Source organism: Strigops habroptila, chromosome 3, assembly GCF_004027225.2.
Source record: "Strigops habroptila isolate Jane chromosome 3, bStrHab1.2.pri, whole genome shotgun sequence".
Classification (NCBI taxonomy): Eukaryota; Metazoa; Chordata; class Aves; order Psittaciformes; family Psittacidae; genus Strigops; species Strigops habroptila.
In genome coordinates, this window is record NC_044279.2 from 86,973,902 (window position 1) to 87,001,680 (window position 27,779).

Consider the following 27,779-nt stretch of genomic DNA (forward strand, 5'->3'; position numbering starts at 1 on the left):
AGCACTAATCGCTGAACCAGGAGACAAATACGATTACCAGCTCCGAGCCTTGAGTCAGAAAGTCTCATAGACTTTAAGATGTTAATCCCCAACATAATCCTTCCTTTGGCGTGTAGGAATAGCGCAGCCACAAGAGTTGTTTTGTTATTTATATTGGCGTTTAATAAAACTCAGCCAGCAGTGAATGGGCTGCCCACTCTCCAATGGTAATTAATTCCCTATTTCAGTGACCCAATTGTGCTGGGATAGAGCAGTGGGACAGTCCCACTGCCCCAACCCGCCTTTGTGCAGCTACACGGCTCTCGTGCTTCAACAGCTATGGAAACTCATTCTTTTGATGTCATTCAATGAGTTTTCCTTGGGCATCTTCTAAACTTCAAGGACCCTTTTCTTTCTTGGATGCCTGAAAAGCAGGACTAGCTTGACCACCTCTGTAGAATTTAATGATTTGGTGAAAGGGCCTTTTTTTTTGGGCGGGGGGGGGTGGGTGGAGGGAAGGAATTGTGGGAGGAAGGAGAGAAAGAAAATTTGGCAGGCTGCTAGCAAACAGGGGTCTATCCAAACTGGAGTGCACCAAACTCACTCAGCTCCTCCTCTATATGGATCTTAAAAGCTGCTCTTCCTTACTCAAAATACTTGAGGGATTCTCTTAGTCAAGGCATTTCTAGGAGGGATTTGCTGGGAGGTGGATACTTGTTTCACAGACAAACCGGGGCCACGGATGAGTCGGAACGAAACAAATCGCATTTTAAGAAGGTGTTTCCGTCCACCAGAGGGAAAAATAACCAAAGGGAGAGTAAGATCCCTGGGACTGGGGGCGTTATTGTGGCTGAGGGTTCAATCTTGTGGCTCTTGGGCAGAGCCATGAAGTGGCTGCAGAAGGAGTGTGTGAAACTGACATGTGAGGAACATGTCATAGCCTAGAAAAGCTGCCTTGGTACAGGGCAGCCTCTTCTATGTCTTTATACACACTTCTCCCCCACCCCCCCAAAAAAAAAGAGGGAAAAAAAAAAGAACCCCTTCGCAAGTCACAAACAATTCAGGCTTCAACTAAGAAAACACAGAGTGAACCATATGGCTGGGGTGGCTCGAGTTGGCTGCATTTTCCCCCAGACAAAGAGGGGATTGAGAGTTGAAGGAAAGGAGAAAAAACCCAACTTTCCGGCTGATGAAGCTGTTGTCTGGAGGCAATGATCCCAAATCTCAAGGCTTTATTCCAGGCTCCGACTGAGACGTGATATGTCATATGATTAGCATCTTTCATATTTACAAGAGTGGTCCGGGCTGCCGGTCTTTAGAGAAAGGCGAGAGAAAGAAGGGGCATATGCTGAAATGGATTTAGCATTTGAAAGAGAGAAAAGGGAGCGGATAAATACACTTAAACGAGGATTTAGTTTTACTCCCGTCGAGTTCTAATGGCTTGTTGATTGAGATTTTAGGGAGCTGGGACAGAGGTGTCAGCCAGAATTTAAAGGCACTATTCAACCCGCCGCTGCTCCTTCTTTTGCCCTTCTCCACACCCGAGAGCCTGGCGTTCCCTGGAGCCAGGAGCGGTGCTAGTGATGAAGGACGGGGTCTGTCCTGGGGTCCCTAACGGGGTCCCGGGGCTCTCCCGAGTCTATCCCGGTTCCCGGGTCCATCCACTAGCCCCACCGGGCGGGCAGCGCCACCTCGCGGCAGCGGAAGGAATCGTCCGGACGCGGCCGCGTTAGGGTGGAGGCTCTGAATGGGGTCTTCACCAATTTCTAAATGTGCAAGGTGACAGGATTGTTCTAAGATACAATGTTACGTGTATATACCTACTCTGAAGAGTAGCGAAACACTAACACCACATTTAGGTACCTTGTAAGCATACAAGGATTTCAGTTATCAAGCAGATGAGTCACTTTATTCATTTTTTGACATAGAAAGAGGGTCAAACCAGAAGTATCAGACCGCTGAGAGCCAAACAAAAGTCTCTCCCATTAAATATAAATATTAGGTGTGCAATCGTTCTGATCGCTTTTATAGACATGCAGTTCATCTTTTCTTCATCAAACAGGTGCACCTTTTATTTTTCCTTCTTACCCTGCTCCTCTTCCTTCTGTTTCTCCCAGTAAGACTTAAGAATGTCATTTAGCTGCTGCTCACACTGGCTTACATGCTGCAATCCATTTTCCCATCCTAAAAGCAGTGATAAACAGGATAATCACGTCTCACTTTGCAGCATCCATCATCTAAATCAACCTGTGGTGATGCAAACATCTGCTTCCCCACACCTATCACATGGCTGTAACATTTCTACTTTGAAAACTGTTCAGCGTTCAGCCATTAAAGAGATGCTTCATTTGATACCAACCAGTAGGTAAATTATTATTTTTGGTACTTATTTTTGAAGGGATTTGTTATCAGTTGCTTTAGAAACTGAGCAATTCCTTTGGAGTATCTGTGAGGCTGTAGTAAGGCCCTTCCACAGGGCTTCAGCCAGAGTTTATTGAATGTACAGTAGAAATTTGGACACTGTTCCATCTCTTGCTTTTCTAGTTCAAAGAAAGTCACCACAGAAGAATTTAGATCGTGACAGGCACATTTGGTTCTTTTTTTTTTACAGCAGGATTAGCTTTCAAATGCATAAATACTCATTCACAGTTAAAGTTCACAGCAAATTCTGTGGCAACTGTCAAAAAAACCTGATTTTCAAAACTTGTCTTTTCCCTCTGTGGTCTGATAGAACAGCCACATGTATTCAATAGACAGTGACCTGTAAGCGAAGCAATCAGGAGTTACTTGGTAGAATTAGCTCATGTCCCAATAGCATTAGGTTTTTTTATTAGCAACTCAAAATTTATCTTCCAAAAACAATGAGTCTCTACTTACAGAAAGATGCTACACATTTTTCTTTCCTTTATTTAATACTATTTATGCAGAAATAGTGCTGTGTAGACGAATTTGTTTATAACTCGTTTCTGCCTGGGTCTACTATGTAAACAAACAGGGAAAGGGCTAGAGGGTTTCAACTCTCCCTTACTAGTGTGCTCTTTGTGTCACTGATGGCATCAAAGGAAGAAAAAGAAGTCCCATTACCAGATAACAAATGCCCTTCAAGTCTAAAAACAGTTTACAGGTAAAACTGCAAACATGCAGCTTGCAAATAGTTGCATTTTCCTGACATATATTTTATATGTAGTAAATATACTGGTTTATATAGTATGTATACTTTATACTTTCTATATTATCTAGTATGTATGGACACTATAAAGTCTCTTACATATAATCATAGAAGATGAGCTGCATGGTTTCAAAAATAGAGGAAAAGAAGTTCTTACCTTTGCAGTGATGAATTACTCTTCCCCACAGTCTGTTCCTACTTAAGCAGGGCAGATTCCCAACAATCAACAGATGTCTTCTTGCTCTCGTCAGCGCAACATTCATTCGCTTTTCCGAGTCTATGAACCCAATTTGCCTTGTTCTTACACAGGACAAAACAATGATCTCCTTCTCAGCTCCTTGGAATGCATCTACAGTGGACACCTGGACAGCTTTAATTTTGGAAACCTCAGTCTGTACTCCACAGAGCAAGTTCTGAATCTGTAGACAAATGAATACGGAGAGTGATGAATGAGTTACTAATGAGTGAGTTACTAATCACAGCAGCCCTTGTCATGCTGTAGCTGACTGCGTGAGAAACAACTCCAATTTTACTAAGCAGATGACTGTTACCCATCCTTATCACGTGTACCAGTTTGTAACAGCCCCTGATTCATTTACCTATCCAGCATTTCTTTCTCACTTCTAGCTGGCTCTTCCAAGTTAAACTAGAGCCTAAGTTTATTCTAAACAAATATATTGAAGAAAACTGTTTTATTGATGATATGTTCCACAAACCTTACACATCTGTGACTTATAAAGAGTAATCACACCGACTGCAGATCCTTCTATTCCACTGGCAATCAGAGCCTGGGTGAGCTTGACCGTGAAATAAGCTTCTGGCATGTTATAAAAGCTGTTGTCTCTTTCAGTCTGGAAATGGGGAAGAAGATTTCCAATTTAGCTCTCACAGACAGCAGAATGCAGGAAAAAAAAAAAAAAAGGAGAAATAAAATTGAGGAAAACCTACAATATTGAGGTTTTATATAAGAAATGTTTAAAAACTTACTTGCTCTACCCCATTAACATTATAAAAGCACAGTGTTGGAAGCCAATCCAGTAAAGGACTCCTGTCTTCCTCAGAAATGCCATCTATCAGATTTCCATCATAGAACAGGTCGTTGGCTATGGCACTGATGGCAGGGTGGCATCGGTACTGTGTCCGAAGAACTATTGCTTTATGTCCCTAAAGAATTATGATACAGGAAGTGTGACAAGGAAAAAGAATTACTAAATGTTTTGCAATGCCAGCTCGGACAAATAAGATGTAAGAGGAAGCAATTGCTGCAGTAAGCTGGCTTAACCTTTGTACACTCACTTTTACTAAAGTCAGAACAAATACCGTGGCCCCCAATTCTTCTACCTGGATGGAAAACTTCACAAAAAGGAGGGAGAATCTGTCATTGTTTTTCAGTCCTCCTTGTTTTACATTTGTTATGCTTAGAAATTTCCAAGCACTGTGAAAATAACCTTTATGGAGCAATGTGCTAGAGTGGAATCTGCTTCATTAAAAACCAGGCTGAAATACTGATCCTCTCACAACTGAACTCTTTCAGTGGCTTCAGTGGACCTGCAGTTCACCCTCCATTGCTGGTTGTTGGTACATACCATCAGACAAAGCCGGTCAAAGAGAGTCTGCTCCAGTCCCTTCTCATGAACACTCTCAGACCCTTGAATAGTTGGTGGTAACTGCTTAGGGTCTCCAACAAGGACTAGCTTTTCACACTGAAACCTAAATAAGAATGTTAAAAAATGAGAAAAAAAGTTCTAAAAATGGATGCCAAACTATTCATGATGAAAGCACGTGCTGTGTTTATATATCACAGGCTGCTTTCCATCAAGCTCCCTTCTCCATCGCCCTCTTTCCGTATGAAAATAACTCAAGGCACTGAAGAGCAGGTCTCAATTTAAAATCACTCCTCTTGCTTTCCAAGGTGAGACCTCGGAGTTCATGTTCTTCAAAAGATGTGCAAGTCTGGCAATTATTTGAGGTTTTGCCACTGCTGACTTGAAGTTATTTCTCTGCTGAAACACAAAAGGAAGGCTGTACCTTGCAATAGGAAGGAGAGAAGCAGGTTCAGTCATCTGACTGCACTCATCCAGAATCACAACAGGAAACCGAAGAGAATTCAGACAAGGGAACGGGCAGGCAGCACAGGTCACTCCAACCACTTTCACCTTGGTTAGTAGTGAGGGGAAAACAGGTAGACCAGAAGTTCAGATCATTTAATAGTTAAGCTCTGAGCAGCACATAACTATAGCTTCAGCAGTAGAATACACCTAAACTAATTTTTAGCAGTTTTGTTACATGCTGTGTTGTACTTATGGGTCTCAAAAAATTATGTTCTAACTTCCAGTAAAAGGCACTGTGTATACATGGAGATGGATCCAAGGGCCAGTTCTTGTGCTTGGGGTGTTCAGAAATTGAGAAGATGTTTCTACAGGAAGAAGCAGTAATCTTAAGAGGTAATAATTTCATGAAAAGTTACTTCAAATATATTTGAAATCTTCTTGGCAGTTGATACATTAGGATAGATTTAACTCAGTCCTTATCTTTCACCTTTATGACTATATACATTCTAGTTTCAAGATGGCAGCACAGACTAGCTGTGCTCAGAGATTTTTCTCTCCCCACCTTGTAAACTAGATGGGCAATACTAAATCAGATTGCAGTCAAAATCAAAAGGGGTTTCTGTCTCATATCACTCAACAGGAACTGCAGGTTTGACTTGGAGAAGTCATACACAGGCAAGATGCTACTACCTGTGGAATCCAACCTGTCTTAGTCCTAACGTTCGTTTTATCTTTCAAAACTAGGAGCTTAGCAGGTGTGAGAGGTGATTCCCAGTTCCCATTTGCTGGACCTTGTAGATAAGACAGAGTGAATCCTCCCTTTCCCATCCCCTCACTTTGACTGTACCTGTTGCAGTATGGTTTTATTGGTCCCCAGTTTGTGTTGCTCAATACTCCTCCTTACATACATTTTTTCAGCTGGAGTTAAATCTTCTTTCATGAGAGCAAGCAGCTCTTTTAGCTGATCATTTTCGTTGACTGAGCCAGCATGTAAACTTCAGAAAGATTTTATAACATGCATTACAGTGATTGAAAATAACAGTGCTTTCAGTGTTGGGTGAACACTTAATATAGGGAAATAATCATACTTTATACATAACAGCTCAATGCGTTAATCTATCCCAAATCCAGCTGAGATAGACTACTATAATACCTGTTTCAAAACAGCCCTTTATCTCACCAGCTCAGACCCTCCCACCCCAACCAGAGACAGATATGTAGTAAATGACTCCTCCAAGTACACAGCTGACTTCAGAGTGGAGTAAGACCAAGGAGAAGTTTTTTATTCATTTTATACCCTTGCTACGCTACTGACACCAAGGAAGAGAAATTTGATCTTTATTCATCTTGAACTTTACTTTGTTCTTTCAAAGTGTGTTGAAAGTGTTATGTAGATTGCTTGGTTTTAAGCAGTTAAAGGACAAACACCAGAACACTGTAGCAAAGATAATTTGGATAAGTAGTATGAAATTCATGAGTTGTTACCATTAATTCTCTGGACATTAAATTTATGGTAACTTCTTCCTAGTTCTTAGCACTACAGCACTAGATACCTATTTCAAGTCTGTCTGTTTTGCTTTTTCTCCTTGTATAAACTCCCAAATCTGTAACTGCCATTATTTTGTTCCCTTCTACTACTTCCCCTTCAAAAGCATCAGCTCTGTTCAGCAACAAGTGCCATTCCCAAATCAAGGTAAAATTTCTCCACTTTGTGAGGCCTGAACCCTGAGATAGGCATATTACAACCATATTTTGAATGGCACTTCCATTGTTTCTGTTTCAAAATTGTAACTTTACAGCATGCACGTTATCATGAATCTTAGAATCACTTTAGATCCCTCAAAGATGAAGATTCTTACCTGTGGGGAAGAATTGCTTTGGTTATTTTCCTAATGCTTCCCACTCTGATAAAATCCTCAAATCCAAGATTGAGTAGACTTCGAAGAAAAAGAGATGATACAGGTTACAGAAATGTAAAAAGGCATTTTGAAAAATGCAGAAGTGGCTCTAAAAAGGCAAACAGACACCTTAGAACACAAACCTCTCTGATTACTGAGATGAAGTAACTCAGGCCACGATTCAAGTAAATCGAAGTAAATTACCTCATCATGATTTGTATCAGAAATGCTTAAAGACTTGATGATTCTCCTCTCATAAAGTCTTCCATTTGTACTTGCCCTTCTTTCCTTTACCCTTCCAAACCATGAGTTTTATTTCATGTTATCTTCATGCTGGTGCTTCCCAAGTCTGACTCTCTCTGCCTCTCCCTCTCTCTCTCCATTCCTCCTTCCTCTATTGCTACTTCCTGAAGATTCCTGAGCAGTACTCCTTTCTGTCGTGATGGATTTTGCTAGTAAATTTGCTGAGAGTAGAGCTCAGTATTAGTGTTTGTGCTGCTAGCCTTACAGTCTGTAAGGCACTGTGCTTGCTGTGCAAAGGAGCAAGGGTAAACTTAAAGCCTGTGTGTGACACTTTCTAGGGAAAGAATACCATCTTTCTGAGGTGTTATACTGGAATTATACCACAATTATCAGCACAATTATCTTTACTATATAAGTGCACTATTGGTTTTGGAACAATCTCAGTAACCTACCACAGGAGTATCCTGTCAACGGCAGTGTTGGTGGAAGAAGCAATCAGAACTTTCCACGAAGCTGGCCTCGAACCCTCTGTAGCTTCACTGCTTTCAAAGAGCTGTACTAGGAACAAGATCACAACAGACAGCAGATAGCTCTTCCCAGCTCCAAAAACACCTGTTATTTTGGGAGAAAAAGCCAAAGTTACAAGTGAAACTCTTCAAGAAAGTACAGTTTTAATCAGTTGTTACAACTTCAGTTTATCTTATGAAATATGCTGAGATTCCTGGAAAAACATTGCACATGCTTGCTTCGGCAGCTGTAAGTATCCAGGGGCAACCAGTTGCCTTACACTTCCCGTTTAGTCCATGCAGTAAGTTTGTAAAAAACTACAGAAGAGGGGAAGCTATGGTATTTTCCCTAAATTTTCTGGATGAATACATGCATTACTTGCTAAGGACTCTCATCATTACACTGAAATAATACAAGTATCTGCATGCACATCCCTTATACCAGGTGCAAAATAAGGAGTTTGAGGGATGAGTATTCTGAAATGATTAATAATTTTAACTAGATTAATGTGCCTGACAGCCTAACAAAAGCTCAGGCAATTGAAGTGCAGTGGTACCTGCACTAAGAGTGTCATTATTGTCAATGTCTTTACTTTGAGAGGATCTGAAAACTTACATATGTGGTAACTGCTTTTCAATACTGATTTTAAACAAATAATCTTTGAACTAAGATGTTCCTAGCCTTGCCTTTTTGTATGTGTTGAAAAGGGATAAAACAAAGATTTAAGGAAGTACAAGTCAACAAGGAACATTGTATAATAGACAAAAAATGAGATTACAATTTAGCAAAGGTGATACATGGCAAAAAAGTGGGTTAATATGAAAAGAAATAAGCGGAAGACACTAAATAACTCCCTTTTTTTTTTTTTTTTAATAGATCTTGCTAGGACACAACTCTACTTATGTGAAATCCTGCAAAAGGCAGAATGAAAATTCAAGGATCAGAAGCTCCGTGCTGGTGGAATAGTTGTTATAATGTCAACATCATTATCAGAGAGACCTCATCCAGGAAAAGAATTTTCAGGAAATGCATGAAGTAGGTGAGGAAAGCAGCGTTACAATAGAGTTTAAAAGGATATTCCATTCACAGGGGCAGCTCAATCAAGCTCATCTTTTGCGCTACATTTAAAGTAAGTGAACATTTACATAGACATAAGAATCTCCCTTTAAGTCTGCCTGGAACTGTACATGTATGATTAAGGAAACAAGACTACTGTTTCATCACAATGAAATATCCCTAAATTCTCCCAAGCACTGGCATTATATATGAATTAGCATTTCTGCAAAGTTGCAATAGTAGCAAATTTCACAATTATTTGCTGTGTACCACGTATGATAGTGATAGGGAGGATCTGACGTTCTTCCACTGGTTTGGTGTTTTCACAGGAGGTCATCATCTGAGCTATGTGAAGCAGTGATGTAGCTTGATCTGGGTTCAACAAGAACGTTTGGATAATCTTTTTAGCTAATCCCATTGCCACTTCAGTGCTGATCGGTCCGTACATTGTTGTGCGTTTCAGGCTGGGGGCAGGTGGAGTAAATTTGCTTTTCTTGACTCTATTAGTAGCATTTTCAGAATCAAAATTCCTAAGGAAAATACAGTGGTCAAAGGTTGTGCTATAATACTGCATATATATAATTTGTTCAGATATTCTTATATTCTGATAGTCATGGTTCTGATATTCTTACTCACCTGACATGGAAATGATCAGGCTTTGTGATTAACAGTTAATCATAAAGCTCAGGCTTTATGATTAACTAACGCTGCCCCTTATTACTTCCCTGGGCAAAAGCTGGATCACATGAAACGGGCTTTTGGTTTTTACCATTCTTGCTCTATGTTAACACTTTCCATCTGACTTACTTCAAAGACACAAGACTGACAGAATTAAGAGCGGTAGAAGAACATAGTTCGGGTAGCAGGGATTCATTTAATTCCTTGTTTTATACAGTGAATCACAAGCAGTATTGGAAATACCCCTATATTGCTCTGATTCTCCAAGAAGATTTTTCATATTTAGGTTTTGTGTCAAGGGATGCTCAACAATGGGAAGGAAAAACAGTTCCACTGAACCCCTCTAAAGTGTATTCATTACCTTGATACAGATCAGTCAGTGACTAATGTTATAATAATGCCTAATATTAACGTCTAGGTTGTAAAACATGGGCTGCAGGTAAGTTTTAAGAAAAAAAACCTCCTACAAAATTACAATTTTGAGTTAAGCAACCGATACATTTTCTTTTCCATATAAATGAAAATTGCATGGTCAACAGTTCCTTGCACTGTTTTTCTGTTTTCAGTTTTCCTCCTCCACTTTTTAATAGGGCAAACTCAATGGTGGTTTTGTTGGTGTTTTTTCTGTACCTATTGGCACACTGTATGCTTACAGTATCATTGAAAGACTAACTTACATTTTTAGTAGATGTGGTATTAGTGGTAACGTAGATGGATTGAAGTGCTCCTCCATATTTCTTAAAGATGCAAGCTCACCACTAGCGTTACAAACCAGCAGGGCATGAACAAACACTGAAAAGGCCACAGAAAGGTAAGATTAGGAAAAAGTGAAATTAGCCAAAATTTTGTATCAGCTAGATAAGTGAATTACAAAATGCCAAAAGAGGAATTAGCTTCCTGTAATACAAACCAAGTTGCTTTAAAGCATGATGGTGAAAATAACTAATACAGGACAGATTTGGTTTTCCTGAATTTTGAAACCCCCATTTTTTAGCCATTCTACACTGTAGCAACAAAGGCACAGAAAGAAAGGATGGAACAGCAAAATCACAGGTTTAATACATGGCCTTTTACAGAAATTCTCCATAGTGAGTTGTTCGAGGTTTCTGTTGGTTTGTTCTTCAAGGACAGTGATAACATGCTCCTGTTACCTGCACTCCTGACAGTCAATTTGCATTCTATATTATATTATTTACTGCATTATTTATATTATCTCCATTTCTTCATCCCCCATTTAGAATTTCTTACCAGGCACTTCGCAGGTCTAATTCCACTAAGTACTGTGTTCAAATTACATACTTAAATATACAAGGAAAGAAAATACTGTGAATACATCAATATATTAGATTTGAGAAACTCGAATCTCATCCATCACCAGTGGCCAGATGTTTCCCTCAGTAGTTGTTTGCCACAATTCTGAATTATTTGGTGTAGAACTCACTATTCGATCTCCAGTTTGAAGGACAGTAGCCTTTCAGTGGTAGCAATTCTATTTCATTGGTGGAAGATGGTCCAAAGAAAGCACTAGTTGCAATGAAAGTATCAAGGGGATCAAAGTTGAGAGTCTTCGAAACAACCCAAATATCATCTGTCAAGAAAAACCCAAACAGAGTTCTCATGAACTTCTACTGCTGTCTTATAAAGAAAATGTAGCTAGAAAGAACAGCTCAGCATTTACTACACTGCAAATTAAACCCCTGCTAACATCAAAGCAGGGGGTATTAGAAAGTCCTAACTACATGTTGGTTCAGTTCAGAAAGAGTGAATAAATAATTTGCAAGTCCTCTAGTAGTTACTGTCTGAAATTGATGGTGACTGTGATGTTCTCTCCTGGTGCACTCAGTAACATTTGACTTCTGACAGGTCTGAAATATTCTCAGTTTTGGGAGTATTTGGAACAAATCACTGAATGTCCTCCAACTTTGTGAGATTTTAATAATTGAGAAGAAATATGCAACAACTGCTGAAACACCAATTTTTACATCAAGTTTTTCCTTAAATATAGTCTATTTGAATATTGGTCTTTCCCAAAACTTCACCATTTAGATTTAATACCCTTCAAAGCCAAGGATATGGAATTTATATTTCTCTGAGGTAGTTGAACAAGAAAAGATGAATGAGATAGTTCATTGCCCTTCTAGAATGAGAACTGCATTATCATGTTTGTCAGGAGTTTAAAAATAGGATTTGGTTTTTCTCTTTAGGTGACAAATTAAAACTTTAAAAAGCACAACATGACAGGGACAATTCTTCTGATGCTTAAGATTTGCTCACCTTTGCTATAGAGAGAATAATGCTCCTTTCTGCTTAGTTTGAGGTATAATTTGGTTTTGGAATCACCATCAAATCTGGCAGGTGTATTCATCAATTTCTTGAACTTACTACATGGCTGTGTTTGAATTTCAAAGCCTTTCCTGTTAAATTGTAATTTTAGAGTATGTAAACAATCAGCACATTTTGGATTCACCACCAAAAATAAGCAAGCTCCACAGATCGGACCAGATTATACAGCACAGACCTTGGTAGTTGTCCATCATCTTACATTACCAAGTTTTAAATACATTTATCTTGCAAAATACTTCTCTCATATACAGCCAGAATTAAATTGTTTTCCCTATAGTTAAGCAGCACAGGATAGCCTTCAATATAACTTCTAACATTAAAATTAGAATCACTAAGAGAATAAACCAAATTCTCTTATGAAAGATTAAACAAACAGTAATTCAAATGCAACAATCATAGGGGACTTCATTAAACAATTGATCAGTTGCTGGGAAGAAGCTTTGATTCTTGCTGAAGAGAGTGCTGACCTGGATGCTGAGTTCCTTCACTAGTTTGGCTTTGACATTTCTACACAGAACTGTAAGCCTCTTTTAGCATAGTTAGTAAAAGTGTCTGTTAAATGCTAGTGAATATACTGGAATGTTTATAAATCCTGCAATTCACATAAGCATATGTGAATCATAGAATCAACTGGGTTGGAAAAGACCTTTAAGATGATCAAGTCCAACTGTTACCCCAGGACTGCCAAGGCCACCACTAAAGCATGTCACTGAGGGCCTCATCTATGCGGTGAAGAGTGCACAGCGTTTCAGAATACCTCACCAAAAGCTGGCATTCCTCATAGAGAGAAATCTTTTGACTTCTGAGGTATGTCCCAATACTTTTTATATCATGAAGCGCTACACTAGGTCTGGATTTTGTCTGTGCGGGGTTCACATCTTCTATCCACTTGAAAAACGAACACTGCTCAGCTTTGGGGGCATCACACGTATAGAATAAACGACCCTGGGAAGGGAGAGGAAAGGAAATAAAAGAGACCCTTAGCACATCCAAACAAGGGGAAAAAAAGTAAACCAATAGACCAGTACTTGCTGCTATAGAAATAATCAGATAAAGAGCTGTGGTTTTGGTGTCTTTGGCTGAAAACCACAAGTGTGTTCCCACTACTCTTAACTTCTGAAGCCAGTGTGTGTAATCACAGCTTACTGAAATCCCATCTAACCAAGAAAATTAAAAATTCAGGTCTTTCTACATAGGTAAAACTGTTTCTGTATGGAGAAAACTATTACATCAACAATTCTGGACACTAGTGGATAGTACAGCTGATCTCAAAAGTGATCACCGTAACATGCCACTTTAACCTGCAGTTATAAATCATACACAATTGCCCTGTAATTGTTCAGACAATAAGATCTATTCACCAAACAAACACCCCAAACTGTAAACAAGAAATGAGCAGCACCTTGTTTTGACCTTCTTTTTTAGCCACAAGAAGCTTAGCAGGGTGCATGTGATGGCACAGTGGAACACAGCTTTCCTTGCTCTCAGTTTGCCCATGTTTCAATGAAGTGTAGAATGATATATCCACTTTTGAAAGGGCATTGTGGAATCTTTGGGACAACTCAAACAGCATTATGTTCAATTGCTCTTGACATAGAACAGAGAAGAAAATATTAGTACAGCCTTAAAATGGTTACATGAGTACACAGCATTCAAACAAATGTTTTCATTTCACACTTCCAAATCTAAATGAAAATATTTAATCTCATCCTAAAAGAAACCAAATATATTTCAGTATATATCCAAACCCAAATGCACAGAGTTGTTCCAGTAGGTGATACTGATGATCTCTCTCCCTCTCATCCTGCTTTGTGAAGCAGCAGAAATACACTGTTTAAAACCAGCAGCATTTTCCATAGCATGGTGTTAGACCTACCTGTCAGAGCAGCTTTAAAAATCTGTTTGTACTGAACATGAGACTGAAACACGGCTGGTATGACAGTCTTCCTTTTAGGAAGGTTTGGATATTTTACTTTATCCACATGAGGAAAAGACAACTCACAAATTGTTATGTCCTAAAAACCAGAAAAATAAACCATTACAACTTGCAAAACCCTGAACGAGACAAACGTTGATAAATGGCTGCTTTGCAGATACGCCAACACCTATCCATTTCTCTTCTCTTTTTCCTTTTTTGCTTTTATATATTTTGCTCTCAGTAATAAGTACAACTAAATATAAAACATTCAGAAACCCTCTGGAAGTTTCACTACGAAGACTGTCAAAGCTTTTTAAAACCCAGTATATATGGATTATATATATATATAAACCCATACACAATGTGTATACCAGTGTGTGTATGAAATATAGTAGTAATTTCCACACCTCTACTTCACATTTCTGATTTTAAAGAACTAGAAAACACAGCATACTGAGTTTGTGCCAAAAAAAAAGGGGGAAAAAAATCTAACATTTTCATTAACTCTCAAACACAGTGATCTGGCAACTTTTGTCTTGTGGTTGCTTTGTTTTTGTGGTTTGTTTTTTTTTTCCCCAACTTACTCCATTTGTTTAAGGCAGTTTACAGGTCACAAACAGCTGTGGTAATAATTTTTAGGTGCTTATTCAATGCCATAACTTTTTTTCTCCACAATTAAAACTGAAGAAATTGAAAATATTTTAAAAATCAGAGACTATGCTTTGAAGCAGGATATGGGTGTTCATTAAAACGATGCCGATTTTGCAATTAAGAAGAAACATTTCTTGAAAACATGTTCTTACTAATTACAGATGACAAAATAGCCCAACAGCTTTTATTTCATCTTCCTGCCATCAACATTCAGATGAAGAATCTAAACCTGGTGGCATGTGTGCTAAGGAATTACCTTTACAAAGGATTGGTCATGGCACTTAAAAAAATACATTAGGAGCTGCTGTTCTACAGCTGAGGCTCTTGTGTTATTACATATGTAAAAACATTTCATCTGATCATACTGATAATATCTTGCAGGAAATCACATCAATGCAGTTACTTTGTTCAGAAAAATGTGTTTCTGTCACTTCTAACTCCATCTGCTTGAACAGTTACACACCTGGCTGGCTCCTGTTGCAGAGTGGCAGCTCAGATGACTTAACACCTTTTGTGTTGCTTCAGCCAAAGGTGTCTGACTGAAGTGTGGAGAAAGTAACTTCCTCTCTGAAATCAAATCTTGGTGGCTGGTATTTGCAGAGCATTTACCAAGGGTGCTCTTTGCTGTCAGTAGAGCTGCAGAGCCGGGAGCGCTTTTATTCACACTGCTGCACTCTCCTGTGTCACCCTGCAGCATTCCAAGGAGGCTGTCAGCACAGATGTCATCAGTCACTTCCCTACCATCGCTATTTGGAGTTATCAAGTCACACTGAGCAGTGTTTTGATATTTTAGCCACTTGCTTTTTCTATATTGTGAAGTGACGTTAGGGAACGCTGGTTGCACAGATTCCCTTTGTCTCTCTTCCGTATACTCTCCAAACACAGAGGTTTCATAATTTCTGTCCTCAGGGCCAAAAGCACTGATAGGAAATACCTCTGACTTCTTGCATAAATTGACTACTGAAGAGCCAAAAGGTTGCTGGATCTCCTCACTGTCAGTTGAATAAACTGTGTCAGGAATCTTCTCAGTGGCAGGAAGAGTGACAAATGGAGTTCGTGTTTTAACCGGGGGTTTGACTCTTGAGAGGTTGCATTCCCCTGGATAGTTGGATTTCTCCTGTCCTGTAGGGCAAATACATCTTACAAGCAACTCGTAGCACTTACGGATGGGACAGTAACTTCAGATGTGCAGAAATAAGATAAGGAAAGAATTCTAAGTTCTTCCTGTGCAGTACCACACTACATTTCCATACGATGCAAGTGATTTCCACTGTGATTCTTTTAATACTTAAACCCCAACATTCAGAACACATTTCTGTAGGCACTCTACTTGTTATAAAAGAAAACGTGTGGTAGAAATTATTTAAACATGATTGTGGTTTGGAGGTTATTAATCTGATAATCTTGGTAGGTAAGTGGCAGCTGCTAACTGGAAAACAGCCAGCTTAACATTTGCTCCTTTTTCCAAACAGATACCCACAAAACTGTGTACATTAATGTTAACCAATGTAGCTAAAGAGGCTTCTATCTAGTCCCATAAGCATCCTTTTGAACTAAATTCACTATCAGTAAGAAATGGCAGTCATTCATAGGTGCCAACTGGCAGTGGGTCAGAGGACAGCTGAATATGGAAGAAAATTTAATGCAGATCAATAAATGAAAACAGTAATATGAATTAGAAGCTTAGCTTACAGATCACTCTACTGAAGTCTCTTCAGTAGAATCACAGAATGGTTTGGGTTGGAAGGGACCTTAAAGCCCATTTAATTCCAACTCCCTGCCATGGGCAGAGACACCTTTCACTAGACCAGGTTGCTCCAAGCCCTGTCCAACCTGGCCTTGATAATTATATTCAGGAGAATATAACTGGGGGGAAAGGGAGGCATGGAATTCACTAGGCTAATTCAGCTGATTTGGAAAATGCTGTTTAAAATTGTGCTTAAAAATGTAACGCACGCCCCTGTGAAAGACATGTCATCAACACAAACTTAATTCTGTAGTTGCCCAGACATATCTCAGTCTTATTTCAGCATGCAGGGTAACTGCTATTATAGTGCAACTCACTGTGCTTCAGAAATCCTCAGAGATTTTCCAGCAAAAATATTGCAACGTGCAATTATAAACTATAATTTCTTACCAAAAATAAAATCTGAAAGTTCCAGTCCAGTTGGCAAGATCCTGCGTCTCAGGGGCTCCTGGGTACCTCCAATGGATTCCTCACTTCCTGAAGCTGGAGAAACTGGGGGGTCTGGATCAAGTGAGGAGGTAATTTGTACTGATGAAATCATCTACAGGTGAAGAATTAACATGTCAAGTGAATGACTGGAAAAAAAGCTTTATTCTAGCTTTGTTGTCAATATTCTCTTTCTTATTGTCTCTTTCTCATGGATGATTGAAATTATTCTGAGTGTTGAGGTAAAACAGTTTTCAAAAATTAGAAACTGCTACCATGAACACGTAGGAAATAAAGCCCAAAACATCTAGAAGAGACAGTCAGTTCGCACCTTACTGGGTTTCCATGAAGTCCACTGTGTTTGTCTCAAATCAGAACATGAAGCTGTGCCTAACGCTCTCCATGGTGGAAGTTCAGAACGCATGTTCAATGCCAGTGCTAGGGAAAACACACCAAGGCCAGAAGTCATGCAGATGAATTGTTCAATTGCTGCCATTCTGCTTTTACTTTCACTTACAGGACTGATCTGTTCTTGACTCTTCAGTCATGTTAGGCTGCTTCTGAAAATTCTCTTCTCCAATAAAGTTGGTATTCCCATGGAGACTTCCTGAACCTGGAGACTTTATCAAAAAGTATAAGCAAAAACTTGTTAGAAATTCAACTGTTCATCTTCTTTATATAAATATTATTTTTCTATGAAGCTTATTTCTAAATCTTATTTCTAGACAGATTTCTTCAGTATCTCTAGCCCATTCGGGAAATAAAAAATGAACTATCAATTTTCTTAAATTATTTTAAACACTGAAATATATACTGCACTAGAAAAACATACTTTGTTTAACGTTGTATGCCATGTTTCTTTGCATCCAGGAGGAACAGAATCATTACCCAGGAAAGAAAGTTTTAACCCTTGCTTTGGAACTCTCTTAATAATTCAATACCAAATTTCAAATCTATTACTGCAAACACAAGGAAACAATCATTATAAAAGCCCTCTGCCACTTTCCTTTAGACGAAACTTCTTTGTTTAATGTCACACATTATGACTTATCTATGTTTTTCAAAGTGAAACTCATCAGAGGAAAAAAAAAAGCCCTACGTTACATCGTACAAATGCATAGTCCTATGACAAAGGTAAGTAAAATGAAGCACAAATAATTGTCTAACTGCAGGGTTTTAACCACAAAGCACTATGTTCAGTTCTTGGTGATTTTGATATAATTGTAGTATTATAAAAATGAACTGTCTTTTATCCTACATTTACAGGAGACTTTCTTGCCCTAAGGTTGATAAGAATAACTTTGGAAAAAAATTGTTTTACCTGTCTGAAGTCAGAAAGGACATCATTGCTTGAAAACAGGGGTGACAAAAATCTTTCAGCTGCAGACTCCATATTACCTGGGTAGTGCTGCCCTCCCAGCTGTGAGTGGGGAGCTCTTGACATTATCTCACTAGCTGCTGATCCCCTTACTTGGTGCCCTTGAAACACAACAGCCTATGTGATATATTGGAGTTATCATTAACTGAAAATAAGTTCTGGAACTATCTATAGTCAGTAAAGGTACTTGTCAGGCATACAACCAAAATAATGTGTTGGAAAATAAGGAAGAGAAAAAAGATATCCATGTATTTCTCTTTCTTTTGCACTCCTGCAACTCAGCAGCAATAAAGTTTTTGCACAAATCTTTGTCAACAGAAAACTGATATTCTGATCTAGTGTGTTTAGTCTTCTCTTTGTATTGTAAAATTCGAGTTCAAGACTCTCAATGGAAAACTTCCCACAGACAAATGTACTAAAAACCAATGAGAAGCCCATTATGAGACTGAATAAACTTTTATAAGGACTAGTTGTAATATATTGCAAATAGTAAACTACTGAATTGAAATTTAAGCAGCACTATTCATGATACTTCAGTTCCAGTCAAATCATACCTTTGGCTGGCAGTCAGGTGTCTCAGGGTCTCTTTGGTAGAAAGATGTTGGTAGAATAGATGCCTCTGTTTTCTGCAATAAATTGAGCGCATGGTTGGGCTGCATAAAAAAGTATCCAAAGCTCATAAGTCTAGCAGTTTAATAACCATTTAAAGTGAAAAGCTAAAAAATCTCTTATATTTATATAAGAGAGCATTTTAAATTACAGCCTTTTAATGTGGAAGCTAGAACAATCCATAATAGGATAAGAAACGTATGTTTGCTTTTCAGGTGGGACAGGAGAAAGACAAGAATTTAATCTGAAATCTTTCTTTCACTTTGGATGGATTGAAAGAAAAAGGCTATTGAGAGCATTGGACAAAAATCAATATGAAGCATGAGGCACAAACAGATGTACCAGTATATTTCAATCCAAGAGCTAAAATTCTAGGAAGGCCATGCATTCAAAAAATTAATGAAAGAAAAGAAAAAATAGGTGGTAAAAGCAAATGGGGTAGGGAAGAAGTACCAGCCAACTAGTGTGATATTAAACTTAAGAAATATTACAATTTGCATAGTTTCTTGTCATACATTAGGCCTCCTGAACATTTATTGGCAATAGGGTCTGCAAGAGGAGATCTGGTGTCCACTATCAGTTTCTTACTTGATGTTTCCAAGCAATTTCTAGCTCAACTTCTACAGTTTCATATACCGAGAATTTTATTCTAGAAGCCTGGTGGAAAATGAATTTATCTTGTACAGACAGATATACGTAGTCGAAAATTGGTTACCATAAGGCCAGAAGAGTCAAAGTATGAAGATGCCTTTATACTTTCTGAGTAAGGCATTTCTGTAAACTGTTTTATAGCTACAAGAGATGGAAAAGCACAGTAAGTTACAGTTATAGTATTCTTTTTATATGAAAACATCTGCATATTTACTGGGCTTGCAAACCTTACCCATGCAAATAATTGCACGGATAGGATTTAACCAAACGAAAGCAAAGACACTTCTTTGGAGCCCACAGATTGCATGAGGGAACCTTTATAACACATCACTCAAAAAATATGATTTCTGAATATGATTGTCCAGCAGGAAAGATAATAGTACAGAAATCAGAGTTACACAGAATTCACTTTAAAATAGAAGCTGACCTTCATCTTTCACAAGGGGTTCAAATATCTCTTTAGAAGTCTCTGCTTCATATAACATGCTATTACTTTCCTCCATCTTTTGTAAGCTTTCTAATGCTGTGCTGTGTTGAGTCAAAGCTCCTAGAAGAGCGATGTTGTTCACCAAATCAGGAAGAACCGATGAATTGTCAGCTGTCGCTGGGCATTTCCTGCAATCCATTCCTAACCTTTCACCTTTGCAAGCTTCACGAAAGGCATTTATGCTCTCTACATTTTCAAACTCAGTTTCAGCTATTGCTGTTTCCTCTGGAGATGAATGGCTTTTTTCTAAAGGACAGGTAGAACTTCTGGAAATGAGACTATCTTCCTTATGTGGAATGACAAATACCTTTTGAGGGTTTTCTCCAATGTATTGGAATGAGGCATAGCTAGGGCCTGATTTTTGTGGCAAAGCCAGCAAAGGACTGTCTGCTTTAACGTCATCGCTCTCAGTACCCCAGGAGCGTTCTAAATCAACGTCTGGGCATTTCACACATCCGAGCTGTATAACATCTTCTTCAGTCTCTTTGTCCATTGCAGAAATTATTCTGCTGGTAGAAATACATGAAATACTTCCAGTTTTTTCAAACATACTGGTTTTAGGGTGACATTCATTAACATTTGTGTCACCAGGTGAAAGATCAGACGGCTTGCTTTTCATCCATGACGTGCCATTAATGGTATGCACTGCACAGCCATCCGGATCCTTCTTTTCGATTGTAGCTTCAATACTTAATTCCCTTTCATTAATCTCTTTTATGTCATGTCCATCACCCAAAAGTCCCTCTGCAATTCTAGTTTGGTTTGCAGAGTCTTCTGCAATTCTCCCTGTGCCTGTGACATTGCTGTCACAAAGCCGAGATGTTATACCCCCAGTGTAGTTATTTCCATCATTCTCTCTGTTAAAAGCTGAACATTTGAGTTCTTCATTTTTACTATGTGTCACTACTTCACAGCAAGAATGAAGTCCCAGTGCAGCATTTTGTGCTACATCTTCTCCCCTTAAGCAGTCAGGACTTCGTGAAAGCTTGTCTCCTTCAGTGAGCTTATTCTCAGCTCTTTCACACAGGTCTTCATTGTCTGTGTCATTAAAATCAAAAGCGTCCAGTAGATTAAAGTTAACTTCCATCACCTGTTCATCTGGACTACGGCCTTCGCTGTGCATACTTAATTCCTCCTTTACAATTCCAGTTCCAGTCAATATTAGGTCTGTAGAGAGCTCCAAGTTTCTTTCTGAACCTTGTTTTGGCTCACACTCACTTTGCAGCTTCATAGATGAATTCTCCTCGAGACTGTTACTTGCTGAATGCTCCCTGTATCTGGAGGGATTTTTTTCGAAGGTGATTGGACTTGCTGAACACAAAATGTCACCTGAGGATGGGACAAACTGACTGTCACTCACTCTACTTATCGTGGATTCAGGTAGGAAGCAACTATTGGTACTGCAGGGATCTTGTAAATCTTGACTTAAATTAATTGTCTTTTTATCAAGTCTCTGTTGTGTGACTTCTTTATCACAAGGTTGTCCAGCTGAATTTAGAAGCATTTCAGCATTACATTCCTTGTTATCGTTTGCAATTCCCTTCGTACAAGGCAGATGCTGGATATTTTCCATGAGTCTTTTGGCAGGCTTGCCTGAAAAAGCAGATAGGATTGTGGTTTTTCTTTTATATAAACTATCTGTGTTTTCTGATGCCTGAAACCTAGAAAGACATTGTGTGCCTTGAGGTGTTGTTTGCTCTCTGCATCCTTGGGCTGGTTTAGACTTCAAAAGAGCCAGTATCTGTGCTGTGCTCCTGATGCTGTGTGATGCTGCCCCGTGAGCAGCTCTCTGACTACTAGATTTGGTGTGCCCAGTAATTAGAGGAGATTCTGGCCTCATAATGGATTGACCAGGGTTTTGCTTCTCTGTCTCCTCACATCTGTCAAGAAACGGAGCTGAAAGCAGTGAGGAGAGAGACATGTGTTTGCTGTTATTCTCCGTACATGCATCTTCACGAAAGTCTGCAGACGCACTTGTTTCTGCATCCTTCTGGCAAATCGTAGAAAATAACGGAGAGGTACCATAAAACTTGGATGGAAAAGCCCCCTCACACTGCTTGGATAAAGGCAACGTTGTTTTTTCTCTCTCTTCTGTTGTTGATGTTTTCTTTTCAACTTGGCGTGGCCCTTGGAAACTCTAGGGGAGAAATGTTAAATTAATTCTGCTCAGAAATCAACTTCACATTTTGTAATCAAATATCGAAAGTAGGGCATGCTCCATAAAATGTATTCTGCTCAAGTAACACACGACAATCCCACAGGTGTATAGAAGTAATCTCAAGCCCTTGTGATATTCACTGTGGCCTTAGCAATATCAATCTTGCTAAACCAGATTTAGTAAACTTTGGAAAAAATAGCTACTGGTAGCACATTCTGGCTTACAACTCAAAAACCGAACAGGAAGACATCGTTTATGTATTTACCATGCATTAAAAGATGTGCCCTTTGTGTTTTAAAATACACGTTCACATCAGACATAGCTTTTGAAACCAAGACATACCGTAAACTTCCTTTTCAAGCCAACACACAGATGCCTTGGAGGTGGGACACCAGATTTTACACCATTCCTATCCACTGCTGGAGTTTCTGCTTCCCTTGGCTGATCTTCAAAAGATTTTTCATTCACTTTTAGTGCTTCAACTGTGATCAAATAGCGTTCACTTTCTAAGTTGTCTCCAGCATTCACCTAGGAGAGAGAAAGCAGCAGTATGTACATGAGTGCTATGTAACAAACAATAACAGTCTTATAAGTAATTATAGACTTCTAAATACTTACATGTAAATATTCCAGAAATTTACACTTAATATAGCACAGCTGCCTTATAAATATGTAGATTTATATATATACATCTCACTTAGCTTCAAGTTATGCTTATTTAATATATCAGTATAATACACTGCTTTTACCTAAAAGGAATAAAATTCCATAAAACCTCTACACTGGTTCTGGAAAACCAGTATGACTTATCAAAAATTAGAAGCTGGTTTTGCTTTGCATTACTTGCATTGTGGCAGACTTTCATATCCACTAGAAGTACTACCTCAGTTAACAAACAAGAATTTGAAATGCTTCCTGAAACACAAATCACAGTCAAGCATAAAAATCATTAAAAAAACCATTCCCAAACAAAATATACCTGAGATTTTAAAAAAATACTCTCCAAACATTGTCCTTTATCATCAAACAAGACAGCCTGCAATGGAAAAATAGAATTTTAAATAACTAATTTTGCTTCACAGATCAACTGGATTGCCACTGGCAGTCCAGCAGTACCAGATGATATTAAACCCAGGGGTATTAAATCTGAGTTGTTCACCTTATTACTGCCACTTCTAATCTTCAGAATTCCATCTTGCCACGTTTTTGATTTTTTCATTTTTTGGTGAGTGTATAATACCTGTTTGAAACATGTAAAATGTTGACATAATGGTAAGTAAGAAAAATGATAATACAGCAGCTACAATGTCTTCTGAATTTATTTCTACCTAATCATACACAGTATTAAAAATAACTTACAGTAAATTCTTGAGAAGCCATGGCTTGGGCAGAACAGTCATCCAGCAGCTTATTTCACAAATATTTACATCTTCTTGCGGCGTAAGAGACAAGGAAATGTTCAGAATCCACCAGAGTTGTAAAGGAAATGCGTTAACAGAAAAATAGATACCAGTTCTTTTTTTTTTTTCCCCTCAAAGTAGGAGCTATATGCAAGACAACATCAAAACAGCAGGGTATAATGTGGGCATTTTAAAGAGAAATCTTGAAAATAATCTAACAGAAAGATTACTGGTAAAAAAATGGCTTTTTTTTTTCTTTTTCATAGATGCGAACATATTTTCTAACTTTCAGGGGAATTCATTTGTTTAAATGAGTGGCTGGCAGCTCTGAAAACTCCAGTGATCTTTCTGCTATTTAGAATTAACAAATCATCCTAAACATGCTTACATGCAGCAAAAAAAAACCCAAAACCAAACCAAAACCATACAAGCTATTAGCAGAATAATTCTGTTGCCAGTTTACTGACTCTGGACTTGGTCATGCATGCTTAATTCATGGTAAAGATAACTGAAACTCAAAACCAGTTACCCATGAAGTCATATTTAAAGTTAGATAACAGTAAATTTTCAAACTGATAACTAAACCAGGAACAAATCATTATGTAGCCACTCATGTCCAGAGGCTGTGACTTACTGTTGCACGTGCTGGCTTATAACATTTGATCAGTGCTGAGGTTTGTGTCCATGCTTGGGACCTTAGTTCAATCCATTAGCATCACTGCAGTGGAAATCACAAGAGACAGGGTGAGACTGCTAGCTGCTCATGCTGTGGAATAGTGAGGAAATAATTCAAAATACTGTATGGACAACTTTTAATAATATTTGAAAGGACGTGGCTTTAACCTGCCAGAGGGGAAACTGAGATGAGCTCTTAGGCAGAAGTTCTTCCCTGTGGGGGTGCTGAGGCGCTGGCACAGGGTGCCCAGAGAAGCTGTGGCTGCCCCATCCCTGGCAGTGTTCAAGGCCAGGTTGGACACAGGGGCTTGGAGCAACCTGCTCTAGTGGAAGGTGTCCCTGCCCGTGGCAGGGGGCTGGAACTGGATGAGCTTTAAGGTCCCTTCCAACACAAACCAGTCTGCGAGTCTATGTTAAGATTCATGCTGTTTCTTATAGCTGCCACCTTCTTGGCAGTGCCCGTGTGTCTACTAAGGTGCAAAACCTTGAAATGAACACCCTTAAAAGATATATAATTACTCTTTTAGCTATTAAAGGGAGGTGGCTGACCTTTAATTACTTACTGTAATTCTATATGGAATGCTGTGGGAACACGGATGGACAGGACAGCTGCCAGCATTCCTTCATACAGCCCTGCTGACACCGCTTTCCCCACACTGGACAAGCCCGGTAGCCCCCTTTAAACCACCAGCCATCGACATCTCCCTCAGTACGGCGGGTTTGGATCCAAAGCGAAGTGCCCTGCGGCGGGCAGGCCCCGCCACCAAAGATCGCCCCTCAGGGACACCCGCCCCGTTACCCACCCCCGGGGGCCTGTCGCCGCCGTCCTACCCACCTGTGCCTGGCGGGCAGGCCCGGGCCCGTGAGCCCCGCCACAGCCACCGCTCTGCCCTTCCCGCGTTCCAAACTTCCCGCCGCCGCCGCCTGACGTCACCACGCGCCCAGACGCGAGAAGGAAACCACGTGACCTCGGACGCGCGGTCTGCGCCGCCGCGGGGCTTTTCCTCGCTGAGAGGTAGTGCTGCGTCGCATCGGGGCTGACGGTAAGGAGGCAGGGCCCGGAGGATTCAGCGGCGGCCCGGTGTCCGCTGCGGTGACGCCGCCCCGGCGCGGCGGCAGGTCGGTGGTGCGCGGCGGGGTGGGGGGAGCAGCCGGTCGCGGTGGCGGTGTGTGAGAGCGGTGCCGGCAGGGGGCGCTGTTGCGCTCCCCCGCCCTCCTCGCTGTTGCGCGCATGCCTCGTGCGGCCGTTGGGCTGAGGGGGCTGCTCGCGTTGGGTGGTTGGCGCGGCGCCGTCCTGTCAGGGCAGCGTCCCACACGGGTAATCGCCATTCCTGCCCCTTGGTGCCCTGCTTTGGCCTCGTCTGCAGCGGTTCTCCGCACCCCGTCCCTCCCGTGCCCGCTTCTCCCGACGTGTGCGGCGCCTTCCCGCGGGGCGGGAGGTGTTTAACGGCCGCTGTCCCTCAGCGTCGCCCTGAGGCTCTCTGGTGACTTTGCCTTGAGGTGAAGGTGGTGGCTGCGGTGCATTCACACGGGGTCAAGACCTAGTACCTTGTGCTGGGGAGAGGGTCCGCTGTTGAGGGGGGTATACATGGTGAATGGCTGACTTTGGGGTAGGATGCCGGAGAGGGACTCTTCATCAGGGACTGTAGCGATAGAACAAGGGGTGATGGGTTCAAACTGAAACGGGGGAAGTTCAGGTTAGATACAAAGAAGTTCTTCTCTGTGAGGGTGCTGAGGTGCTGGCACAGGTTGCCCAGAGAAGCTGTGGCTGCCCCATCCCTGGCAGTGTTCAAGGCCAGGTTGGACACAGGGGCTTGGAGCAACCTGCTGTAGTGGAAGGTGTCCCTGCCCATTGCAAGGGTTGGAATTAGATGAGCTTTAAGGTCCCTTCCAACCCAAACCAGTCTGTGATTCCATGATGTGTGTGCTTGCTTCACTCTTACGCACGCAAAGTCCATGAGCGGCTGCAGTAGCAGGGCTGAAACCTGCAGAGGTCAGTACCCGTGCATCCGACCTTCTCAAAACCGGGATTTAGGCAGTTGTTACGCTGGCAAAGATGAAGTTTGGGGCTAGAAAAATCTATTCCACATTGTGTGTTTCCCCTTTGTTTGAAGGGCAAGTGAAATATTTTCCTGTGGCTGTGCAGCTCCTAACAGGGCAGCGCAAGGTCTTACTCCTGTAGCCACCTCTGTCCTGCTCCCAAGTGCTTATTCCTGCTGCTTCCCTTCATCAGCTCTGCAGCGTATTCAGCTCCTTTGTGAGTTGGTTTACCCCCTCATCCTGAAGGGAAGCACTAGAAGACAGCAACTTCTTGGGTCTGAATTGAACTGGCTGTACCAGAGGGTGAGATCGTCTGAGGGAGGACTGTGTAGCAACTAAGACGAGAAAGCTGTGCTGCTTTTTTGGTGTCAATGAGCTGTTGGTTCATGTATCTGAATCCACGTAACCATAGTTTTGTGCTGCGGGCCTGTGTTTTATTAAAAATCCACTTTCCTCTTGTGATGACAGAGGAGGGAGTAAGCACAGCAGGACTGGCACAAGAGCAGGAGGTTCGTTGTTTTTAGGTTAAGAAAATTGTGTTGGTCTCCATGAATTGTCCTTTTTAGCTTGCTTTCCATAGAGTGATATTACACCGCAGGAGCTTCACGCTGCTGCAGCTCTAGCTGTATGTGTGTTAGAGTAAGAATACCCCACGTGGATTACAGATTGTATCCTTGCAAGTAATTTCATGTTTGCTGAATACTTGCATTTATTTTGGAGTAAATGGTCAGAGGAGCAAGTGTTGCCACTGACTGTATGGAAACATTTTCATAGTATAAAAAGCATTTTGAGTGATTCTTTTTCCTCCCTTTCCCTCTATTTGGCTGTTTAAAACCCCCAAAGCAAGCAAGCATTTGCATCAGTGCTTAGAATAAAAGAATAAAGGATATTTTGTAACTGGACCCCTGTTTATTCCAGACCCTGGATTATAATCAATTTGATTATGTTTTTCTAGATTTTTATAGCAACAGCAGTTTGCTTGGGAACTTAGCTGTGTACAGGTTAGCACCAACATGTATAATATTTGCCTTTTAGAGAGCATAGATAAGTTACTATGGATTTGTGTGCGTGTCCCTGTATTACTTTGATTTACATTATCTTTGCTTTCTCAGAGTCCCCCCAGCTTAATCGTCCCTTCTTTTCCTGGTTTCACTCTTGCACATAGAGGCACTGTGGTTCTGTTTCATTTGAGGGAAGCTAAGAGATGGCAGGTGGTTTGCTTTAACAGGGGGAAGTTTGGACCCTGCTTTTACTTGCTTCCGATTATAATTGTTTATCAGAACAGTGCTTGCAGTTGTGAGGCCAGCAGTGTAAGAGCTGGCAAGTCCAAATGACAGACTGTCTCATACCTTCGCATTGCAGCTTGCACTGGTGAGTTGAGGTTTGCACTACTAGATGTAAGATTGCGTGCAGATTCTAATTATAGGTTCATAAGTGACATTTGCTCTGACTCTATTTGCAAGCTCCTCCAAAGTGATTTTCTCTAAGCTCCATTCCTAAAGCAATTAGCACAAAGTGAGGGATGGGGGGGAAGCCAAGAACACAGCTTGCAGCTCTTTGTTTTTAAGCTTGAGTGAGAACCGCTCTCCTGGGAATGAAGACCCAAGAATGAGGGACTCAAAACACTCACGTGCCTTCTTAAAATCAAGTTTTGCTGTACATAAGCCACATCCATTATGCGTAGCTGTGGTCATTTAATACTGCTCAGCCACTAA

General features: G+C 40.4%; 2 protein-coding genes and 1 long non-coding RNA gene across 7 annotated transcripts in view; 2 read left to right on the plus strand and 1 right to left on the minus strand.

The window, feature by feature from the left end:
* Window positions 1–1,869: 1,869 nt before the first annotated feature.
* Window positions 1,870–24,949, minus strand: ZGRF1 (zinc finger GRF-type containing 1). Of its 2 annotated transcripts, XM_030479922.1 has the most exons (30): window positions 24,860–24,949; window positions 23,984–24,067; window positions 23,309–23,381; window positions 23,109–23,189; window positions 22,929–22,985; window positions 22,292–22,477; window positions 19,732–21,928; window positions 19,369–19,445; window positions 18,599–18,697; window positions 17,988–18,161; window positions 17,184–17,286; window positions 16,998–17,104; window positions 16,631–16,781; window positions 14,957–15,615; window positions 13,801–13,939; window positions 13,327–13,511; window positions 12,682–12,869; window positions 11,856–11,995; window positions 11,023–11,169; window positions 10,259–10,373; window positions 9,174–9,433; window positions 7,793–7,952; window positions 7,059–7,136; window positions 6,047–6,194; window positions 5,177–5,304; window positions 4,735–4,858; window positions 4,136–4,312; window positions 3,865–3,999; window positions 3,306–3,567; window positions 1,870–2,163 (listed from the first exon to the last, which is right to left on the minus strand). In XM_030479922.1, the coding sequence occupies exons 3-30, from the start codon at window positions 23,327–23,329 to the stop codon at window positions 2,051–2,053; spliced, it is 6,411 nt and encodes a 2,136-aa protein (XP_030335782.1). In that variant the 5' UTR covers window positions 23,330–23,381; window positions 23,984–24,067; window positions 24,860–24,949; the 3' UTR covers window positions 1,870–2,050. The 2 variants fall into 2 exon arrangements, with proteins under 2 accessions (XP_030335782.1, XP_030335783.1); XM_030479923.1 differs by lacking the exons at window positions 17,988–18,161; window positions 23,984–24,067; window positions 24,860–24,949 and having other exon boundaries at window positions 23,309–23,493.
* Window positions 3,977–12,890, plus strand: LOC115605487. Its single transcript, XR_003990612.1, has 2 exons — window positions 3,977–5,592; window positions 8,724–12,890. It is a non-coding gene; the product is annotated as an uncharacterized LOC115605487 (long non-coding RNA).
* A 10-nt stretch (window positions 24,950–24,959) lies between the features above and the next one.
* Window positions 24,960–27,779, plus strand: part of LARP7 (La ribonucleoprotein 7, transcriptional regulator) — a 29,445-nt gene continuing 26,625 nt past the window's right edge. The window contains exon 1 of one of the 4 annotated variants that reach the window (XM_030479940.1): window positions 24,960–25,067. The gene's annotated coding sequence lies outside the window, so the exon portion shown is untranslated. Of the gene's footprint in view, window positions 25,144–27,779 lie in introns of all 4 variants that reach the window. The other 3 variants (XM_030479941.1, XM_030479942.1, XM_030479943.1) reach the window with 3 other exon arrangements.